Source organism: Stigmatopora nigra, chromosome 5 (assembly GCF_051989575.1).
Source record: "Stigmatopora nigra isolate UIUO_SnigA chromosome 5, RoL_Snig_1.1, whole genome shotgun sequence".
Lineage (NCBI taxonomy): Eukaryota > Metazoa > Chordata > Actinopteri > Syngnathiformes > Syngnathidae > Stigmatopora > Stigmatopora nigra.
The window spans coordinates 13948340-13968946 of NC_135512.1; the positions used below are offsets into that span (position 1 = coordinate 13948340).

Sequence of the window (20607 nt, forward strand, 5' to 3'; positions counted from 1 at the left end):
ATGTGTGAAAAAGAAAAAACAGTTGATAAATATTTACATTCCATTACTCACCAAGGCAAAATCATCGACATGGACTCTTGTCTTTTCTATCTCACCGCTAGTGGCAAAAGGAAGAATGGATGACTCTGCTCCCTTGGTAAACAGCACTTTCCCACCTTAAGATTCAAAGAAAAGATAAGCTTACCAATATCATCATTGATATTAAGAAGTTTTCACCATTTTATGTAAATGTTCTGAAAACATTGTAAAAATCCAAAACTTTTTATCTTGGCTTAAAACGGGTTAAGTTCATCCAACTTTTTCATTTGTTTTTGTAAATGGCTATGTGAGGTAAATTTATACAGTTACTTTTCGAGGCTGAAAATAGTCTGCTTGCCAATGTCTTCAGTTGAATATTTTATATCACATTGCATATCAACTTTTGGTTTGAATGGAAATTTCTAATAAAAAAAGACACCTGTCAAAATTTCTGCAGATTTTATTCTTTACTACTTCATAGTGTTAAGTGGGAGTCTTATCTTTATTGCAGAACAGAACAACAAAAACACTTTTTAAAATCACATTTAAAATTCTCTTTTCTTAGATATTAAGTTTGAATAAGTAGAAAAGTTATTAATTAACTTTTCAAAGTATGAAATTTCAAATTGAAACGAAAAAGGTGTGATATCGTGATAGACTGATGTTTTTATTGTGATAATTTCTGTCATATCACTGTCATATTTGTTTACAAAGCTTTTAGCAATATCGTACACCCCTAGATATGGAATTCAAAGAAAAGATAAACTTACCAATATCATTTATTATTATTAACACAGATCTCTTAGAAAAATAACCTGCCAATCTATATTTGCAAATAACAAAAACAAAATAAAATATCCATATTTCATCTGCTTTTGAGTGCTTAAAAAGTTTTAAATTTTCAAAATCTCCAAGATTTCAACAGCACAAAATTGATACCTGAAGGGGTTTCTAGTATGACACTCATCCTTCGCCGGTTTGCATCAAACTCTAACACATGGAGCAGTTTATATCTGAAATATAAAATAAAAATTGTGATTTTCAACAGGCTAGGGAGCTACAGTACAAATTCAAAAAATAATGTCCCAATTCAATAGTTAAAACCCTTGAAAAAGTGTATAATTTTCTTTCTACTTCACAAATATATACTATTGTGTTCTTTTCTGCATGGGCTATCAAACGAAATGTCAATAAAACACACTTGCCTTTGTGGTTGCAATGATACAAAGTGGAATTGAGGGAGGAATACTTTTAAAAGGGGACATACATTCAGTTTATTTAACTGGTTAGTTTAACTATGATGCAACAAAATATTTATAAATTAAGACTATGCAAAATAAACTCACTATTCTAAACAGTTAGCTGTAATCCATCAAAATAACAAAAACATGTTAGAATAAACCAACAAGTAGGCAACAAATGCAAACATTGTTTTGAATAATTAGATGAAAATGTGTGACTATGGGATGCAAAGTTGCAAACAACCTACTTCTCTGGTTTGCCGAATGTTTTGATTTCCATTGTATCACCTCTGATACCAGTGAAGGTCACTCCAATTCTAACAATAGAAAAACAATAGTGACTGTTAGAATTTAGAGCGATTGCTGCCATTGATCTTAAAATTGACCTTTGGTCGGTCAATAATTATTTTTTTTAATATTAATTCCATTAAGATTTTAAGTGTGATTCCTGGTACGAGCTAAATCCTGAGTTCAGTATTAAAAGAATTGCCGTTGGTCAAGTAGTTGTTTTTCAGTTTTTGCTAAAAAATAATAAGAATTTACCTTTTTGCTGCTTCTACTAAAGCTTTCTCATCTGGTGAAGAAGCATAATATTCCATTTCATTGGATGAAAACCCATTAACATGTGAAAATGGGTCTGCAGCCCCAGAGAGGCAGTCTGGTTGGTCATAGCTGATCTGGACAGTGTGACATAGTGACACTGCTTTGAGAAACAACAATTCCTCCCCAACCTAAATGGCCAAAAAGTAAAGTAGACGTTTGGATTTGAAATTCAGGGGAAGTACATTTTTCAAAGAGTGGAGATTACCAAAGTATGTGCAGAGCCATCTGGTGAATCTTCAGTTCGACCCTCTGGCAATAGTTTGCCATTAACTTCTTCATATTTGATCCCACTGATCGAACACTCACGGAATTGCATTTCATTTTCTGTTAATGTGCCAGTCTTATCGGTAAAAACATACTCCACCTGTCAGTCACAAAGTTGCAGGTTCTCATGCACTGTGTAAAGTAGAACTTTTACCCAACCACTAGCAAAGCTTTTGAGACTCTTGTTCAAGGGAATGTTGAATACTAGTCTCAAAATGATGATTCTAATAGGTAAATTAATAAGTAAATGACAAAACCAAATTAAGAATACTGTAAGTAATTCTAAAAAAAAAACCAACATTCTTTACATTTACACCATTGAGGTCAAGTGCTTTATAGTTAAGTTCATGACCAAAACATATAGACATTATTTATAGTAGCCTACTGCTGTAATTATTTTCTTGATGGTTGATTCCATTTTCACTTAATGTAACTCAATACTGAGCAAATCGATTTCATACCTGTCCAAGTTCTTCGTTAAGGTCTGAGGTGTTGACCTGAGCTTTCTGGTCACTCTCCACATGGTAAAGGTCTAAATCCCATCCTATGAAAAAGGAGCCTAGGAACTTCTGCATTTCCACAGTTACGTAGAGTGAGATGGGAATGATGAAATTGTAGAGAACCAAGAATGCCAGGAAGTCTGAGATGAATTTTAAGATCTGCAGAATATAAATTAGGATGTGTTTCATTGAAGATTAAGATGCATTCAGCAATTAACAATGGAACAATGGTATCAATTGAAGTTTAATTTAAAGTAGAAATTACCAAAAGAAAGACTTTTAATAATGCAAGGTACAGTTGGAATGGGCACATGAAACAAAAGCAATGGACCAGAATTGATGAAAATTGGATAATGGTCTCAATGAAATAAAAACAAACAAAAAAACAAGAAATTTTGTAGAAAACTTCTGTGTGACATTATAAGAAAGGCTGGTTAATTAAGTCTTCTAAATGTTTGCTTTGTCTGATGTTTCAGACAAAACTATCCATTATTGAACTTGCATGGGCCAAAACATAGGAGTTTTCAAAGCAACAAGAAAAAAATCCCAAGATATTTCAAACCATGACATTTGCTGTAAAAACGCAGCTGAAATAACATAAAACGTAACTTTAATCATGAAGCTTGGCTAAAAAATTGGTTTTTAGAGACAGTAAATGTCGTTGCCATGTTATTTTCAGAACATTCTACAAAAATACCAGGCTTTTTTGGGGTGATATTCTCTGCAACAAAGAAATATCTTATTTTGTGTCCTATAAAACTCAGCGTCCTAGAAGGCCCATCTTTAATGAACCATGTTATTCTCACACAAGATTGATTATAAGACACATGGTGTGTCTTCAGCACTTCAATGGCATAGTTTAAAGAAGTTATACTCCCACAAAATAGGTTTCAGGTCATTAGGCAAGAATTAATACATAAACCGTGGTGCAGGGGTTGGCGAACTCTGGCCCGCAAGAGATGCTATCTAGTCTGTTTACCGAATCTCCCTCCTTTACCACACCTGAGTCAAATGATCAACTCAGCAAGCTGCCCGTAAAATGAAACCCAAACCCAATTATTTGATTTAGGTGTGTTGGTGGAGATAGGTTTGAAAAAGAGACTGGAAAGCAGGTCTCAAGAACCAAAGTTGGGCACCCCTGCCGTAAAGGATTATAAAATACATTGTAAATGTTGTCATAAAAATAATAGAATTTTTAACTGACCCTCAATAGTCCGAAAAGTACAGAATGGTACTTTAAAGGCATGTAGTGATTAAGTACAATACATACATTTACCGTGATTTCATGACTATAAGACGCACTAAAAAGTCTTACATTTTCTCCAAAATAGACAGGGTGCCCTATAATGCGAAGCGCCGTGTGTTAATATCTCGTAAACCTGGCTGCAAGAATAAAAAACTGGGAATATGGCACAGCAGAGTACGAAGAAAGGAAGTGATTTTTAAATTTATTTTAATAATGCATGCATTTTCTTATCAAAAACCAGTGGAAATGTAAAATTGAGAAATTAACTTTGGCTAATATAGGGGACATCACATAATATTCTACTTGATATTGCAATTACTCATGAATGATGGAAAGTGAGAAAACTTACCGGGCTGCTATTTTTCTCTTGATCAGTCTTTTGGTTGTAGAAAGGCTCGTCCCATTTGTTCTCAGCTTGCCAGGCATACTTCAGAATGGTACTAAGGACTGCCTCAGAAAGCAGTATCCCAAGGTAGATGATTAGGAAGGTATTCATAGATCTGATAAGAAAATTTATTTAGAACAATACAACTATTTAAAACATCCATAGACCAATTATAATTCAAGGTAATTTAAGAATGAAAAAGCCCACTTCTCTACTGCAGAGCGTTTCTGAGACTTGCATTTATAGTTGAGCGCCATTTTGGACTCCATTCCAGTATAGACTGCAACACCTAGAACACATTAGTAGTTGACTGCATTGGATGAGGAGAATGGGTGAGATAGTGAGAACATTTGATGTAAGATCCCTGATTTTCTGCTATTGGCAAAAGCCACGTTCTAAAACCGACAACCAGTGTATCTCTGTATATTCGCACGTTTCCATATTTCTAGAGAGATTTCTTTGTTTCCTGGGAATAACTTGTAAAATTGCTAATTTGGTATTAAGGTAAAACCTTACACGTTTTATTATTCACTTAGAACAATTTCATGCAATCTTGGGAATAATATTTTAAAATTGAATTGAAACAAGCATTGCATTTTAGTCAATTGCACTAGAGTCTAATCTTTATGTGCCCTCGCTAAGAATTTTGACATAATTGATCTCACAGCAGTCAGTCTCCAACATCATCAATGTAAGATCTTGGTAAAAAATTAATGCAACACTGGATGGAAAATAAGTCATGTGGCATTGCAGTGGGTTATTTAAACAATCAGCAATGCAGTGCAACTTGATTTTTTTCTAGAACAAAACTCAAATCGTGTTTTAGGAACAGGCAACCAAATTATTTTAGTGGAAAGGGGCTAAATGTGATGAAACATCAGTTTGAGCAAATTACGCTAATAGGTGTGATATTACAATTATTGAGTCGACTGTGAAGGTGGTTTGTTTATATTTGATAATTAAACGACAAACTGGATCTCAAAATAGTTGGGACAGAAAGAGGCTAGAAAAGTAGAACAAACTGCTGAGTGATTTATCCATTCATCTTTTGTGCCGTTTATCCACACAAATGCTCACTGATGTTGAAGGACCAATTACCATTATAAATAGTTTTATTACAAACATTATTGAGTAGGAGGAGAATGAGTTTATGTGAGCAACTTGCACATCCGGAGGCACCGTCAATGCAGAAATGTAAATTCAGGTTCGAGAACAACATATGCTTCCATCCAGATGCAGTCTCACTCAGACACAATGCATTTTACAACATGATGATGGGAGACTACATGAAACATGAATTATGTCACATCTGTGAAGGAAAGCATTCCGATCTAGAAGTGGCGAGCCTGCATCCAGTTCTTTCACCGATAGCATGAGTCCGAAACATATGGTTCAGGAGCCATCTCTGGCCCTCTGAATGAGTGTGTCGGACTCTCCGCCCACCGTGGAAATGTTTGGGCAAAAAACTCTTAATTTTGTGACACCATGGAATCGAAAATCAAGTTTATGTTCAAATGATATCTTGATATTCTCAGGTTAAACCTTTGGCCAGGTATATTTTATTTTCATAATCCAACATCATTGCATTTGGTTTTCTTCTTCAAAATTTGTAGTGTAGCAACTTTCTTTTTCTTTTTGTAATAATTTGGTCCTAAATTCATATAGTAACATAACATGGGTTCACTATAATGCGTCTGCTAGATGCATGGTGTCATTACTATATGAACCTTTCCATTTAATACGCTTTTCTTCTATCTTTCAGCATCTACAATATATATTTAATAACAACCAAATTTTCAAAGGTGAATAGCGTCATTTAGGAGTTTAGCTATTTGCAGCAGTACTTGTCAGTCACCAGAAAATTGTGGGGGTACTATTAGTTATGTTCACAATTGCAATGTGTCTATGAAATCTCGGTTTACCCTAACCCAGGGTGGGCAAACCGTTCCTCGAGGGCCGCTGTAGGTGCAGGTTTTTGTTCCAACCCATCAGGAAAAGACATGTTGACCAATGAGATTTCTGTAGAAAACAAGAAGCACCTGACTGCAATCCACTGATTGCAATTGTATGACATCAGATTGGTGAAAAGGTGTCTTCTTTCTGGGTTGGAATGAAAACCCGCACCCACTGCCTTTGTGGAATGGTTTGCCCACCCCTACCCTTACCACTGCCTATGATTCAAACTTTAGGTCAAACAATACACCAAAGAAGGCCTTTAATTAATATCTTAGTGAGACTCACCGAATATTTCTTTGGTATTTTTCAACCTGGCCCCTCGTAGCAACAGGTTTTCAGGACCAAGTGGTCTGACAAGAAAACATTGTTACTCAGTTTTAATATATAGAAAGGTGCTTGGTAAACATATATGCCTTTGTAGATATTTCTTGTTGCAAAAATCACTCATGGTTTGTATTGATCAATAAAAATGTAAAAAATTAGATGAAAAACAAATTGAAAAAAAATAACTGAAAATATTTGAGGTCAGTGGTACAACTTAACTAATAATGATGTATTATTTATTGATTTCAAATCTAAATCATGATTTCAGACAACAATGTTGCAATTGTCAAAGCCATGATTGTTTTTAAGGTTGTGTTTTTTACATTGTCTACTGACTGATCCAGCTGTTCTCTTAACTCATTAGCGCTTCTTTCACCTCAGAGAAACATGTAGTAAGCCACTTATTCACACGACATCCAAAAAACGCTTTTGTTTTAATGCTTTTTGCAATTCAGCAGCAGATAGAGTAAGACAGACAGGCAAACAGACAGACAGAGTGTGAAAGGTCAAGTAATGAGATGTTAATTGTTTTTGATAAGATTCTAACTAAGCCTCAGGTTCTGATGGTGGATGAAAAATGCATCAGAAACCCATGTGCTTCAATAACTATTGAAATGTTGTCAGATGTTGGTCAGGCATCATGAATTCAAATGGTGCCTTGATCGATATGAAAAAGGGGGCATCCAAACACAGATGTACAATTGACTTCATTCATGCATTCATTCATTTTGTAAACCTGTTATCCTCACATTGGTCACGGAGGTTGCTGGAGCCTATTCCAGGTGACCAGGCGCGGGACCAGCCAATCGCAGGGCAAAAGGAGATGGACAACCATTCACGCTCACAATCACACCTAGGGGCAATTTAGAATGTTCAACCAGTCTACTCTGCATGTTTTTGGGATGTGGGAGGAAACTGATGTACCCGGAGAAAACCCACGCAAGCCCAGGGAGAACATGCAAACTCCACACAGTGAGGGCCCATCTGGGATCGAACACTCAACCCCAGAACTGTGAGGCCGACACACTTATCACTACTCGGCTGCTGGGCCACCAATTGACTTAATTCAAGTGTAGGGAACAAGTTAGACACAAAGATCCAGAAATTTTAAACTGTGAGTTAAAGAGCCACACCTTACATCAGAAGCATCATAAAAAACACATCCAATATGGAAATTTATTTTTGAAATATAATTTATTTGTTTTTAACGGGCCCTGATGGATTTCAGTATGTTTTGAGAATAAGAATTAAAAAAAACATGAAAGGAGGCAAAGAGCCACAGTATATACAAAATATGATAAGAAGCAAAGCCGGAAGCTGCATGAGGCTTGAGAGCCACGTGTTCACCACATGACTTACTTAAATGGATGAAAATTCTAAGTAAAGAATATGTTCCCAGAAATATTCTAAGGGAATGTGGGTTTTTCCATTTCATCTAGGTTGGTTAAATAAATTTTTAATAAATAAAAAAAACAAGAAGGGGACCTTTGATACATTTAAACAAATAAGATAAATAAATATGGTCTCACCTGACAATGTCTTCCCCATGGTGAGTCACTGTTATTCGACCAACAAATCTGGAAAGAATTGGGAATTTTAGCATGGGTTAGTGAAAATTTTGAAAAGTTTTTCTGTTATATTACCTGTATAGGTCAGGTTCTGGTTGCTGACACTCCACCACAGCCAGCAGATTCTCCAGTTGGGATACGGACTGGCATACAGAGGTTTCTGCCACAGAGTAGTGTGTCTAAAAACATACATACAAAATCAGTTTCAGGTTAAGACAGTGCCTACATTTCCAAGCAGCCAATATTCACGGTAAGGATGATTTTCTTGTAATTTAAAAGTGCAATGCTCTGTTTAGTTACGCAACCAGCTTAATAAGCACGAATAACCACTTTGTGGTTGTATTCTACAATTATTTCTTACTTTACTCAAATGACTTGTGAAAGTGTTTTATCCCTTTAAGATAGCCTATTGATATGGTCATCCGATTATCTTCAAAAGGTGAATTATGCTGCTACTTGTGGGCTCCACTTTGTGAAACATTATGTAAAATGTAAGGGTTATTTTCACGTTTCCCTTCCACGACAAGAATTACTGGACAGTTAAGTTGCAATTGTCTGCATATAGCTACAGGCCTTTTTATCTGCATACACATAGCTAGTCTTCAGATGCGGCAGTGGGATACAGAAAGGCAACACAAATATTTGCTGTATTTTTAGCAGTATTCGCTAACATAAAGTCTCCATACACATTTACACACTTTGAGATTAGTCTCTCCATCAAGGCTGGCAGTGGTAATGTGACAGGTGCCCTCCGACCGATCTGATGATAGCAACACCAAATCAGCTGGAAATGTCTCATCTTTGGCCACACGTACAATATCCCCCACCTGTGAATATAGGACGGAGAACAGAAACATATTGGCACCCGCATGCACTAATTCAGTAAAAATAAATGTGAAATGGATGTATGCATTATACACACAGGTTAAGGATGGGTCATCGAGGCAAAAGATTTGTTCATGTTTTCAAACCCATTTCTCAGTTTTTGTCTGATACAATAATTGGAACTGATACTTCGTCAAAAAAAAAATGAAGTTTGATTATTTTAGGATTTTATTATGGGTAAACTGAAAATGACCAAATAAGATGGATCAAAATTATACTGTATTTACTCTCATATAAGCCCCCTATTATTAAATAATTCCAAATTATTTGTCAGCTCTCATTGCTTTTCCCCTGGTTGCGCTGCTTCCAGATGTGTTTTCATATTTAGCATCTAACAAATCACATTTCAGCCATTATCTGTTGCCAGGGTTAGAAATCTGCCTCAAGGCCTTCACAATCAGTTCTGCAGGCTCTACTGCATAAAACAAGCGTCGATAAAACTGCTGCTTTAACCAATCAGATTTCGAATTGGCGACACAAATGCCTTCTCGCAGGCGTTGGGATACGTCATCGCTTTCACCATCTATGATTGCCTAGTGATAGAGTGGAATAGCCAGAGCTACCAAACTGTATCTGGAGCGAGTCGCACAACCGATTTTATTGTTGAGTTGATTTAATAGCGGTTGTGTTAATCCACAATGGCTGAAGGAGAAGCAATTGATCTGTTTGCACATTTACTGCCAAAGCCATTTTCAATACGGACTTTTCAAGAAAAAAGCTGGACATCATTAAGAAAGGTCCGACAACTCCGGAGCAAGCAAGCCTGTCACAACCGGGAACGAACATTTTCAGCACTAAATTGAAGAATAACGTATGCTAAAAATCCGACAGGACAGGCTCGACTTTCAGCATTAGCTTCGATTGGTTAAAGCCATCACCCTTTCTCTTCCAAACATATTGCAGGGCATTGTGGCCAAACAGTTTCTACTTCTGTTTCATCTGACCAGAGAACTTTCCTCCAGAAGGTCTTATTTTTTTCCATGTGACCAGCATCAAACTTTAGTCTGGCCTTCAGGTGCCACTTTTGGAGCAAGCGCACTGGTACCTGTGTTCCAATAGCTTCTAATTCTTGGCAGATCTGATTTTTGGTGCTAATGGGTTGACTCTTCACCCTTTTGAGTAGATTTCTCTCGGTAGTAGGTGACAGCTTGCACCTTTTTCTTGATCATGGCAGTGACAAAACAGTGCCAAGCACTTTATACTTACAAACAATTACTGTATTTTCACGACTATAAGGCGCACATAAGTCTTAAATTTTCTCCAAAATAAACAGGGCGCCTTATAATCCAGTGTGCTTTATATATGGACCAATACTAGAATTGTTATCATGATAAAATAAAATAATCAGTCGATAGGACAACTACGGCTATAGTCTCTCGTGATCACTCGCATGAAGTTAAGAGGCCATGCTATGAAGCTCGTGTCATTGACGCAAATTTCTAAGCAAAACTAGACCAAAGGTGTTTATCACTTGCTAAGGTAGGTTTGACGATGTCTGGTTTCTAAAAGAAACCCTGTTCTGTTTGAATGCTCTATTTATTACAGTCATTTTCAAAACTAGTCAAATATTTCCTAATTAGACAATTGCTTTCATACCCTGATGTTCTTTGATCTTGTCTGAACCAGGCTACCGCTGCGAACAACAAACACAGGAGCTCCGTTAACCTCATTGTCAGCCTTGTGTCTCAGCCAGTCCTCGTAGCCCTTTTGAGACAAATACGTCAAGAAATCAAATTTGCAGGGAAAGGAATTGTACAAAATTTGTTTCGTTGACTCATTTACATTAGCCATTGTCATGAACATACACCTGCTAACAAAAGCTAATTTAAACTTTTTTTTTATCCTGAATTTTGCAACACCAGAGATGTCACCATTTAATAACAACTAAATTATGGAAGCACAACCTCTACCTCAGGCATGCTTATTCCCAGTATACCCATTTTCCAGAGGCTAGGGAAACGATACTACGTGCACTGTTGTGTCATTAGCTCTGTATTTTCAACACAATTAAAGGAAGTCACTAGCAACATGGTCTCACCTGTTTAATGGCTGTTACTGTGATCACAAAGAAAAGTGGCAGACCACTTGTAACTGGGGAAGTAGGGGTGTCGATCATTAACTGAAAAGACAAAGTAAATGTTCTCAGACAATTAAGCCATTGTAATTATACAATTATCTATATTAGGGGGGCATTTCCATTTTTTCCATTTTATTGTGGGTTTGCAAGGTAATGTTGTAAATTTACAAACTGTCATTTTTCAAGTTATTCTAGTTATATTTTTTTGCCTAATAAACTGCACTTTCCAATTAGCGAGATCTCGTTGAGAACATAGTCATTTTTATAATGACTTGGCATCTTAATTATTTGATGGAGGGTGTTAATTGAACTCCCACTAAAGTGTTACTCCCATCTGGAAGCAGAAAACAATGGCATAAAATTGCAGTGTGATAAAAAACCACCATGACGGTGTAACAATGAAAAGTGGTTGAAAAGCCAGAATATAGTTGTCCATCTCAGCTCATTTAAAAGAAACATGTTAGATTTCACATTGTTAAGATGCAACAAGTCCTTTATTCTGTGGAGCAAATTCATTGACATATTGAGTTGGAGTAAATGTGGCATTTTAGATTAAGTCAAATGAATTCTTTGGAACAGTATGAAGAATTTGTAAGCAAAATATTACTTGGAAGGTGGACTGATGCCTTGGACTGATGGTTGTAGAGCCCGATGTTTTACAAAAAATAAGGGAGCATTTTTTTTTGTATAGAAACAAATTTTATACTATTGGTAACCATGGTATCAGTAGCTGATTCATGTTGATACATTCAAATAACATGTATATTTATATATAAAAAAGAACACAAGCTATTAACTCGAAATGAGGAAGGCAAAAAATAGAGGATGTGTGTGTGTGTGTGTGTGTGTGTGTGTGTGTGTGTGTGTGTGTGTGTGTGTGCGCGCGTGCGTGTGCGGTTGTGTGTGTGTGTTAGTGAATGTGTGCTTGCATGTGTTTACCTGTACAAGAAAGATGATGAGAAAGTAAAAGTTGGCTATCCTCCTGAACTGCTCAAACAGATTCTTTGGGATAAAATTCCAAATTGTATACTGTAATGGGACCAGACAAAAGAATTCAGATCATACATTTAAACCAAGACAAAATTGTGTATTTGTGTCATTACAATAAAAATCATATAGATACATGGCAAATCAGTCTAGGAACTGTCCAATCTACTACAAACCTGTTCAATATCACACCACCATACAAACATGATCGGTTTAAGAAAGTGTTCTACATTGCTACAATTTACATACTGTACCTTTGATGATATAATTCTGTTGTCAGCAAAACGTTGAGGTATGTAGTGGCCATGCTGGGGGAATCGGTTTGCTACATAAACTGTCCTAGTGTCACTTTGATGAGGGGGATCAAAGCCCTAGAGAAGATGATGGATATGAAGTGAGAATATTTACCGTATTTACTCGCATATAAACTGCTTTTTTCGGACAAAAAATTGATGACTGAATTGAGGGTAAGGCTTATATGCGCATAAAAACACGACATGCGGAAAAAAAAACAGCAAATTGACAGCACAGTGATGCGATGACGTTAGGACAAAAATGGCCATTGCGTAACGTCACGATGTAAGCGATTTCAGACGATAATTTCATTTATTTCTAAATTTAGAAAAGATAAACAGATAAAAGGCTAAACACAAAGTATTTTACATATATTAATGACATTTAAAAAAACCTACGCATCTTGTACAAAACGTGAAAAAAAACTCACGTTCCCGTGACTGCTCGCTCAAGGCACAGCCATCTTACCTCGGTCCCAGGCAGCCATATTACCTGGGGCGCTGAAGTATAAACCTAGTTAAACGTGCTCTGACTGGCCAGACGTGAGTAGCCTTGATTTTGACCGGAGTATCTGGGTAGATGGGCGCTATCAAAGAACATCACAACGCGAAGCTAACTCTGTAATATTGTTTTTTTTTTTTTGTTGCATTTCTTGTTTGAAAGTGACAACTATGGGAGTAATATGAACCATCGAAAGAATTGAGATATTTTGACATTAGAAGCAATATGGCTGCCACAACAAACTTCTGGTAGGAAAATTGTAATTTCTCTCATTAGAAAGCATTAGGTTCTCATCAAGATAGACTAATTTCTTTTTTTATATAATTCTTTTTTATATTAACTTCCTTATCATATTAACCCTAATAATGTGCTTTTGATTCATGCAGTAATACCACTTGTGCAGATTTTTCTTAAGATTTTCCCTTCAAAGTAACACATTTGTACCTGCTATTAAAACCATGAATATGGAGGTGAAAATTGGGAATCAGGGGGGCGGCTAATGTGTGACAAATTGTAAAATTCAAAAATGTCACAGCAACTTTCAGGGTGCAGCTTATACACCTGGGCGGCTTATATGCGAGTAAATACAGTAACAGCGGGGAAAAAAAGACATGACGCTTCTAACACAATGACAAATAACGTTCCGCAATACTGTATTTCAAGTATTATTTCACTGTATACATGAATAATTGTATCTTCTGTAAAGCCCATCCTCACAAGGGTTGTGGGGTGCTGGAGTCTATCCCAATTAACTAGGGGCAGTTCCGAGGTTGTAGCCTGAACAGGTTTCCAGCCAATCGCAGGATTTCACTGTATTTTCTGATAATGTATGTTAGTATATTTTCTCTTTTAGATGTTGTTAATTTTGCTTCTGATATGATATCGTATCAAAGTCTGAATTTAGGATTTGTGACAGCACTACCTGGGCTACAATATTGCTTCTTTCACTGACAAGTGGCCATAACTCAGCCATTGATGATCATTTTGTGTTGAAGAAACTTAAAAGATGCTAACTCCTATTGTCATTGTCATTATACAACACTGAAGGACACTAAATTTGGAAGGTCATTGTCGCAAAAAAAACATAACTTCCCGACAATGTGCTTTTTATAGGAAATAGGTTGTGCAATATCACTTTGATGTCGCTGCTATGAGTGTCTGAACGTGCTGAACAACAAATGATTGACTGTCTGGTTTTTGTTTATGTTGGACATAGTATCATCTTGCTGATAAAAGGAGTCGCAAGATAGGCCAGAATGGGGGTCTTTGCCCTACATGTGTAATAGTGATCGATCCAGATGTTTTTTTTTCAGAACCGAAACCAAGTATTAATAAATGAATGTAACTGTGAAAAAATTGAGATTATATGTATCCCATGATCCGATCAGGCCTTTCTCTCACCCAAAGTCAGCTGGGAATACTTCGACACCCATGACCCCAGTGAGGATAAATTACATCGAATAAACACTGGAATGGCTATCTATCAATAAAACATTTTAATAAGGTTAAAATCTGAAAATATTACTATATATATTCTCATCTGTGGTTTGTGAAGTCAAGGTGCAATTACACATTATTCTAGTAAAAAAAAAAGGATGTTTTTATACTTCTGATACGCCCCGGAATTGCTTTGTGCGGTGCACGCCACACTATTTGAGAAGCAATATTAGATCATTATGAGATTTTGTCTCGGTCAGACTTGTCCGGTTCGCGGTCTATTTGCAGCCCGCTATTCATATTTTTGTGTGTAGTGGTATGTGCTATAAATAAATAATTAAACACAACCAATACTTTTCCTCCTTAACCTCGACATGTGTGGACATCAAATTTTTATTTGTCACAAGACCACAATAGGCGGCCCGGCGAATGAGTGGATAATGAGCCTCACAGCTCTGGGGTCCTGGATTCAAATCCAGGTCGGTCCATCTGAGTGGAGTTTGAATGTTTGCGTAGGTTTTCTCCGGGTACTCCGGTTTCCTCCCACATTCCAAAAACATGCATAGTAGCCTGATTGGACACTAGTATAATTGACCCTAGGTATGAGTGTGAGAGTGAATGGTTGCCCCTCTCCTTGTGCCCAGCGATCAGCTGGCCACCGATTCAGGGTGTCCTCTGGCCCGGAGTCAGCTGGAATAAGCTCCAGCATCCCCCGTGACCCTAATGAGGAGGATGTGGTTCAGAAAATGAGATGAGACAAGACAACAATGTTAAATTTTGGACTACAAGGCCCTGGCGTCCACTTATTATGCGGACATTATTTTTATCAGAAACTACATCATGTAAAAAGAGAATTCTTTATTTTTAAACTTATCAGGTCCAAATTAGCCTAAATATCACAAAGAGAAATGCATCCCTTGCAATAGTCTGGGCCTTAGAAGTCAGACCTCGACATAAACGACTACCCGAATGCCTGAGGCAACCAAGTACTCTTTTCAGGCAGCTAAATACGTATTGACAGCAGGCCGAAAGGGCAAGTAACGTTTTGATTATGTTATGTAAAATAAATGAGGAAAATCACAAATATTTCGAGACATTTTAATCTTCTGAGCAGATGGCTGTGCATGTGAACTTTTAACACTGCTCGTGTGAAATATTTATCTGTTTTCTTAAACGTGCCTATATATTTTTATTTTTATTTTATATTAATGGCTGCTTAACAGAAAGTCTCTCGATATGTAAACAATAACTTCCTAAGACCCAAACGCTTGCAAGGCATGCATATTTATTTTCTCTTTGATATTAAGACTAATTGGAACCTAAAAAAAAAAGAATTATCATTTTACATTATGTAGTTTCTGAGGAAAATTATGTCCACATCGTAAGTGGACACCAGCCCTTGTAGTCCAACATTTAACATTGCAGTCTTTGGGAACCAAAAACGTGATGTCCACAAATGTGAACACCAGGTAATAGGAGGTTAAACAATTAACACGGTGTCTGTCAAGTACACAATATTATTTAAGTGTTCTGAAAGTCTGTCGAGACACTAACACATAATTAGCAGAGTTCTAAGGCCAATAAAATGAAAAGCCTGCCCAGTAGATTTGAGGACTTCCAATTAATGATTGTGCTTAAATGAGGATTCTTGTCAACGGAAACTATCACATAGGTAATATGAGTTTGAAACAAGGTCAAAGCTTCCGACAAAGTTTTGAAAGGGACCAAGAGTCAAAAAATTTAAATTAAGACAAATTAATTGCCTTCATTCACAGTGAGAGCTACTGTTTTAAAGGTTGTAGTCTTAAATAGGGTTAGAATTATATGGTCTTACACAAATTGATGGGCACTAAATTTAGCACAAGGGGAATAATGGATGTTTATAGCTTTACTCTAAGCATGATTACAGTCAAGTTGTGATTAATGCGTGAGAGAGAGAGAGAGAGAGAGAGAGAGAGAGAGAGAGAGAGAGAGAGAGAGAGAGTGAGCGAGAGTGAAAGGGTGAGAGGAAGAGGAGACACACAGCTCCATCTGAGCCATAATAACGCAGTTTTGAATTGATTTCTTCATATCGGCTGGATTAAAAAGAGCCGATATGATATACGTCAAATCTCCAAATATCAGCCTGAACGATTATCGGCAGAACACTAATTAAATATATGAATGTAATTAAATCCTATGAAATCTTAACAAATGTATCTCATCTGTCCTTTCAAATGTAGTTAACAGGCTGACAACTACTGTTTTTTTTATCTTAGCTAAATTTTGTACTAGCTTTAAAAGTTCAAGACAGAAACTCACAAAGCAACAACGAAACATCACATTTGATTGTTGCCAATTTAATAGCAGCCAGAAGCATTGCCATATTAAATATACTTAGAGGACAGCTTGCAATGAATTAAAACAACAAAAACCTGTTAAGTATTGTGCGCTACATAGTAATGGAGTCGTTGATGTTAGAGTTTTTTTCCCATTTCATTTTCTGAACCAGGCGGGCTGGTGGAGCGAGTGGTTAGCGCATCGGCCTCAAAGCATTGGGGTCCTGGCTTCAAATCCAGGTCACGTCCACCTGTGTGGAGTTTGCATGTTCTCCCCGGGCTTCCATGGGTTTCCTCCGGGCCTCTGTGGGTTACCTCTGGGTACTCTGGTTTCCTCCCTCATTCCAAAAACATGCATGGTAGGCTGATTGGGCACTCTAAATGGCCCCGAGGTATGAGTGTGAGCGTGAATGGTTGTTTGTCTCCTTGTGACCTGCGATTGGCCGCCCACCAAATCAGGGTGTCCCCTGCTGCTGGCCCGAAGTCAGCTGAGATAGGCTCCAACACCCCCTGCTATACACTAGCTTAGAGTCATTGGGGGTTCTGGAGCCTATGTGGTGGCCAGCCGATTGCAGGGGGACAAGGAGACGGATAACGCTCACACCCATACGTAGGGGCAATGTTTTCCAGAGTGCCCAATCAGCCTACCATGCATGTTTTTTAGAATGTGGGAGGGAACCGGAGTACCCGGGTAACCCACGCAGGCTCGAGGATAACATGCAAACTCCACACAGCAGGACTGACCTGGATTTGACACAAGGACCCTAGGGCTGTGAAGCCGACACCCGAACCACTCATCCGCCAGGCTCCCCAGATGTCATGTTAAAAACTGAAACCAGACCAACCTAGCCGTACACAAGTAGTGAATCATCTTGAATCATGTCTAAACTATGGTCAATAATTACATTAGAGGAACACTCACAATTTTGTCTTGACACAAGTAATAATTTGCACAAAACAGAAAATGGCGTAGGCTTAGAAATTGTACATGAACCCACTTCAAGTTGACTTTGCAAAAGTTTAAATGTATCCCTCTATTGAGTTTGTCTCAACTTGTGCAACGTTGAAATAAACTATCTGCTCAAACATTTTAACCCGTAAGACAAAATCGATCTCACGCATAGTGTTTTGCCATATTGTCTTGACGATTTATATTCGCTAGCTATGTGGCTTCCTTGTTTTACCACGTTGCGGGGGTGTAATTTGGACCAGTCGACATCAGTTACAGTACATTTGCCAACATTCGCTAGCAAAATGTTCAACTAAAGTTCCGTCCACAATTTTCCGGCAACTTTCATTCTCGATTTAAATGATTGTTATTACATGCAGTTAGCTGCTAACACGATCAGAGTTGTCTTTGTAAAATTGTTACCAGCTGCTGACGTATCCATCGTAGCATCCTTGCAAAAAATCCGTCCCAAGTAGCCACAAGATTCGTTAGCCAGCACTAGCAACTAGCTTCTCGAGTATAAACCTCCCCAAAAAATAAAGGTTTCCCCCCAAAGGCAACTATTTTCGGTCGCATCACGCGACACATTCATACGGCGTCTTCGCATTAAAGATAGAGTCGACTCTTTCCATTTCGCGATAGATTTTTGGACAAGCGCTGCACTGTAAAGTGACAAGCGAGAGGCAACACGAAGTCCCAGCGGGCTACGCTACATCTCAGCAGTTCACGTTCAGAACGGTTGTTTCTTCCTTCCTCCTCTCTGCGCAGTCTGAGTGCACTCCAGGCGGCCCGGCAGCGACCCCTGTTGGTCAAAAGATAGACAATCAACAGCACGGGTGTCAGACTCGGGTTGGTTCGCGGGCCGCTTTAACGTCAACTTGATTTCACGTGGGCCGGACCATTTTAGATATAATATTTAGATATATTTTTTTAATAAATTGATTAAAAGAACTGGATTAAAAGCCCTGAATATTCAGTTTTTTATAGATGTAAAACAATGTTCATTTTAGCTTTTTTATATTTATTTTTAGATTTTACCAAATGATTTTTGAACTAAAAACACAGAAAAAAAAGATTAAAAAATTACAATTATTGATTTAAAAGGGGGGAAATCAGGGAAATTTAATATACATCTATACTTTTCATTTTAATTTGATCCTAAAAAAGAAAGTCGGCACTCATGATTTACTTTCCCAGGCCACACAAAATGATTCAGCGGGCCAGATTTGACCCTGGGCCACCTCTTTGACACAAGATCTACTGTCTAGAAGTCTTAAACTGTACACTTGGGCCCTAAATCACCGATGTCATAGTGGCGGCCCGGGGGTAGAGAAAGTAAATCATGAATGCCGACTTTCTGTTTTAGGATCAAATTCAAATGATTATAGATGTATCCTATATTTGCTGATTTTCCCTCTTTTAAATCAATAATTGCAATTTTTATCCACTTTTTCTTTTTGTGTTTTTAGTTCAAGAAGCAGTGCGTAAAATCAAAAAAATAATATTTTTCCACTTTATTATTGAACATTAAGAAAATGTTTCCTTTTGAAAAAAAAAATAATTAAAACACGTTTTCCCTTACTAAGACGGAAGCTCAAATAAACATAGTTTTAGATCTATAAAAAGAAAAAAAACTGACTATTTAGGGATTTGATGTAGACCTTTTAATCCGATTTTTATAATCAAACAATCTAAATATTATATCTAAAGTGGTCCGGCCCACATGAAATCAAGTTGGCGTTAATGCAGCCCGCGAACCAACCCGCATTTGACACCCTTGCCCTAAATTATTGGTTTAAAAATGGAAAAACAAGAAATATTCCTTATACGTTTAAAATATTCATTCGAACAGAGATAATATTTGGACATTAAAATTAGTACAAATCTTCTTTTTGAGCCTCTTAATAGCAAATATTCCCTTGTAGGGGATTTAAAAAATGTATTCATTATTTTATTAGTAATCAGAAAAGAGGAGGCCGGCCTGGCCGCGCGGGTGGTTAACGTGTCAGCCTCATAGTGAAGGACCTGGGTTCAAATCCAGGTCGGTCCACCTGTGTGGAGTTTGCATGTTCTCCCCGGGGCTACATGGGTTTTCTCTGGGTACTCGTGTTCCCTCCCATATTCCAAAGACATGCAAGGCTGGCTGATTGGACACTCTAAATTGTCCCTTGATATGATTGTGAGCGAGAAGAATTTTTTGTCTCCTTGTGCCTTGCAATTGCAGGCCACCGATTCATTGTGTCCCCCATTTCTGGTCCGGAGACAGCTGGGATTGGCTCCAGCACCCCTTGCAACCCCTAATGAGGATAAAGCGGTTCAGAAAATGAGATGAGATGTATTATTTGTTTTAATGGGATCTGATAAATGTGCATAACAATGCAAAGGGCCACTAATTTTGGCCGGGAGCCACATGTAGCTCGAGAGCCACGTGTTCACTCCTCTGGAGTAGAGAAATGGTTTGCCAGAAAATTACTTTTCTGTTTTTCAAATACTACAGCATTTTCATTTTTGATAAAAGTGACAATGACAACTCTATTTGAAGCTGCAAGCGCATAGCCATATAGTCCATATGTCCATTTCATCATGTCAAACTTACAGATGTTGCTGCCGTATTAGTTTATGGGGTTACGTAAACCAGTGTCATAGAGATTAGCGCAGCAGTCACGTGGAAATGACTGCTGATTTTTAGCGCTCACATACAAACACAGACAGATAGAGGATTAAACATAGGATTTACAGAGTCAATCTGTCCTATAAAAATTGTCTTTCTGAAGGCACTGGACATAAACAACAGGATAGAAAACAATGAAATTTGACTGAAACTTGAATGCAAAAGTTGTCTGTCACAACTACGTGTTGATAATGTGGGGTGCAAACATTTATTTGTTAAAATAGTACAGTATATGCATTAATAAAAGCTTTTCCCAAACAAATGTCTTCAAATCTATTAGGGTGTATGTACATGTGGATAACTTGTGTAAAATAACAGCTGTTTTTGTGTTTAAACATTATTCAGCCGAACGAACCACTACACCAAAAGGTGACTTTAAAAAA

The 20607-nt window shown here is 37.4% G+C and overlaps 1 protein-coding gene across 1 annotated transcript in view; it reads right to left on the reverse strand.

Moving 5' to 3' along the window:
- Window positions 1-18311, reverse strand: part of atp11b (ATPase phospholipid transporting 11B) — a 42695-nt gene extending 24384 nt beyond the window's left edge. The window contains exons 1-17 of the mRNA XM_077716261.1: window positions 17977-18311; window positions 12309-12425; window positions 12007-12096; window positions 11029-11109; window positions 10587-10694; window positions 8804-8932; window positions 8181-8284; window positions 8067-8114; window positions 6499-6563; window positions 4465-4546; window positions 4222-4372; window positions 2588-2785; window positions 2068-2226; window positions 1803-1990; window positions 1508-1576; window positions 958-1031; window positions 52-155 (exon numbers count right to left, since the gene is read on the reverse strand). Coding sequence (XP_077572387.1) covers window positions 52-155; window positions 958-1031; window positions 1508-1576; window positions 1803-1990; window positions 2068-2226; window positions 2588-2785; window positions 4222-4372; window positions 4465-4546; window positions 6499-6563; window positions 8067-8114; window positions 8181-8284; window positions 8804-8932; window positions 10587-10694; window positions 11029-11109; window positions 12007-12096; window positions 12309-12425; window positions 17977-18003 — 1794 coding nt within the window. The 5' untranslated portion in view covers window positions 18004-18311. The remainder of the gene's footprint in view (window positions 1-51; window positions 156-957; window positions 1032-1507; window positions 1577-1802; window positions 1991-2067; window positions 2227-2587; window positions 2786-4221; window positions 4373-4464; window positions 4547-6498; window positions 6564-8066; window positions 8115-8180; window positions 8285-8803; window positions 8933-10586; window positions 10695-11028; window positions 11110-12006; window positions 12097-12308; window positions 12426-17976) is intronic.
- Window positions 18312-20607: the final 2296 nt, after the last annotated feature.